The sequence below is a fragment of the Chenopodium quinoa genome, unplaced genomic scaffold (genome assembly GCF_001683475.1).
Source record: "Chenopodium quinoa cultivar QQ74 unplaced genomic scaffold, ASM168347v1, whole genome shotgun sequence".
Taxonomy (NCBI): domain Eukaryota; kingdom Viridiplantae; phylum Streptophyta; class Magnoliopsida; order Caryophyllales; family Amaranthaceae; genus Chenopodium; species Chenopodium quinoa.
In genome coordinates this window covers 2,770,088-2,772,690 of record NW_018742951.1, presented here as the reverse complement: position 1 = coordinate 2,772,690, position 2,603 = coordinate 2,770,088, and the positions used below count along the sequence as shown (strand labels likewise).

The window sequence follows — 2,603 nt, the reverse complement described above, 5'->3', positions numbered from 1 at the left end:
ACCCCTCACATACCTACAAAATCGAGTCTTGCAAAGTTATAACCTTAAGGTCGGGAACCACCTATGATGATCCAAAGAAGAAGGTTAGTGACGAGAAGAGAAGTGAAGATGAGGTGATTAAGGATGGAATTCTTGATATGGGAAAGGGCATTGAGAAAAACAAGCTTAACGAGAAGAAGACACCGTCACCCCCTAGTGATGCGAGGAATCTTGATGGACTGGTCCCCTTTCCCGATAGGTTAGCGGAAAGGAAGTTTGTTAAGTTTCTAAGGGTGATGAAAGGGTCTACATATCAATATTCCCTTCCTTGAGGAAATCACACAAATGCCTTCTTATGAAAACTTTCTCAAGGAAATTCTTTCCAACAAAAAGAAGATTAATGATGATATCGTCACTCTTCCTTTTCAAGTTATTGCTCTAGTGCAACATAAGATGCCTAAGAAGCAACAAGATTCCGGGTGCTTTACTTTGCCGGTTAAGATTGGGAATTTGGAAGCTAAGGGTGCCTTAGGCGAACTTGGGGCTAGTGTCAGTTTGATCCTATTGTCCATTGCTCGACAACTTAACATTAAAATGATCCCTACAAGAAAGATAATTCAACTTGGCGATCGATCGGTAAAGTTGCCATGTAGGGAGCTTGAGGATGTTCCTATTCATGTAGGACATATCTATATTCCTTGTGATTTTGTTCTCAAGGACATGGAGGAAGATGACAAGACACCTTTAACCTTGGGTCGTGAGGCTTTTAAGACCTTAGGAGCGGTGATCAATTGCAAGAACAACACTATCACTTGTGAAGTTGCTGATGAAAAGATAATATTTGAATTTTCCAAGGTATTTAAGAATCCCATGGTGGAGAATATTTGTAGAGTGGATTTGGTAGGTTCCCCTTAAGAGGAAGATCTTGAGAAAAGAGAGATGGGATTGAAAGGGATTCCTATGCTCCATTTCAAGAAATCAAAGGAGGTGCCCAAAGTATCTATGATGAATGAGGATCATTTGGTAGGAACCTTTTCCTTGTTTGAAGACTCTCTTGAGGAGGGTGAGGTCGGCCCTCCCAAGATCGAGAATGAAAGAAGTGGTTCTTCTCAAAGGTGTTTGCAAAAGAGAAAGAAAAAGAAAAGAAACAACAACAATAAATAGATGAATAAGAAAGTTAAGAAAGTTTGGGTCCCTAAAATGCCTCCATTCATCCCTTTTGATGGAGAGATGTTTCAAGATGTATTCTTGCCCAATCTTGGGGACATGCATACTACTTTCACCTCTAAGTTTAAGAAGGTGGTATCCTTCGATCCACCTTGAAAGAGGTGAAGGGTCAAGCTAGAGGATTTGAAACCCTTTGTTGGTATTTGCCTATTATAATCTCTAGTGAGGTTACATTGTTCTAGCCTTCACCACCTTGTTGAGCGGAAATTTAGGATCTTTAGCGATGCATGTCTTAATCCTTGGTTTGACCTCTAGCTTCCTAAGACCGTGACCGAGCCACTCTAGGGGAGGACAAGGGCATTGTTCATTTTCTTTATCTTCTTTTTGTTTTGCTACAATTTTTATCTTTATTTTGCATTTGCTCCTCTTGCTAACCCCCTAATCCTATTCCCTTTCTTGATTATCAGCCACATTACAAGCCTTATGACCTTTTGTTTCCCTTAACCCTTAGTTTCGTGAAGCATTTTGGTTTGAGAGTTTGTTTTGTTTTGTGATGGTTGTATTGAAAATGAGAAAGTAATATGCTTTTTGGACCAAGCAACAAAGTAAATTGTATATATTGTGTGTAATAAGGCATGCATTCAAGAAAAATTCGTCCATAGTTAAAAAAGGCAAGGACACCAAATAAGAGCTAAAATAAAAAAAAATAAAAAATAAATAGAAAAATAAAAAAATACAACAAAAATACTTTAGTTGGTTTCGTTTTCTTCCATATTTTAAGCATTGAGGAAAATGCTTCGTTCAAGCTTGGGGGGAGCGTTTCTTCATTTTTGTATATATTTTGTGTGTTGGTGTTGAATAAGCTTGGGGGAGATGGAATTATTTGTATTTTTGCTTGATGTTTGGTGACTTCTTGAGTTTTTTTTTTTTTTGAGGTTTGATCACCCTTTTGCCTCACTTAGGAAATATCACCAAAATTTTCAAATTTTTGCCAAGCCTTGACCCCTAGCCTTACGTTACAACCTATAAAAGAACCTTAGACCCTTAAGGGTTGAGTCAACATCGGTGGAGGGAGATAGTTTTCAACCCTATGGATAGAGTGTGCATGGCTAAGGCATCGAGATTACCTCCTCAAAGTTTTACATTTCTTTATCTTTTTCCGGTTCCTTCGAGGAATCATGAGAAACTAGCCTAAGGGTGGATTTGAAACTAGTGCACGTGGACCGCTTGATTGGGGCTTGGGCGTAGAATGAAATCTTTAGTTCTCTATGCCTAGCTTAGGTTTGTCTCTTTCAACCATAAGCATCTTAGAACGTGTTTTCCCTCGTTTAATTGAGAAAGATGAGTATTCTTTGGCGCTAGATTTTTTTTTCTTTTGAGTCCGAATGGAGCATTTTTAACCCTAAAACTTGATTGGTTTTCCTACGCCTTGCCATGTTGTGTTAGTCTTTGTAGTG

The 2,603-nt window shown here is 38.6% G+C and overlaps 1 protein-coding gene across 1 annotated transcript; it reads left to right on the top strand.

The window, feature by feature from the left end:
• The first annotated feature begins 324 nt into the window (after positions 1–324).
• LOC110728480 lies at positions 325–894 on the top strand. The gene has a single exon (XM_021908123.1). The coding sequence runs from the start codon at positions 325–327 to the stop codon at positions 892–894; it is 570 nt and encodes a 189-aa protein (XP_021763815.1).
• Positions 895–2,603: the final 1,709 nt, after the last annotated feature.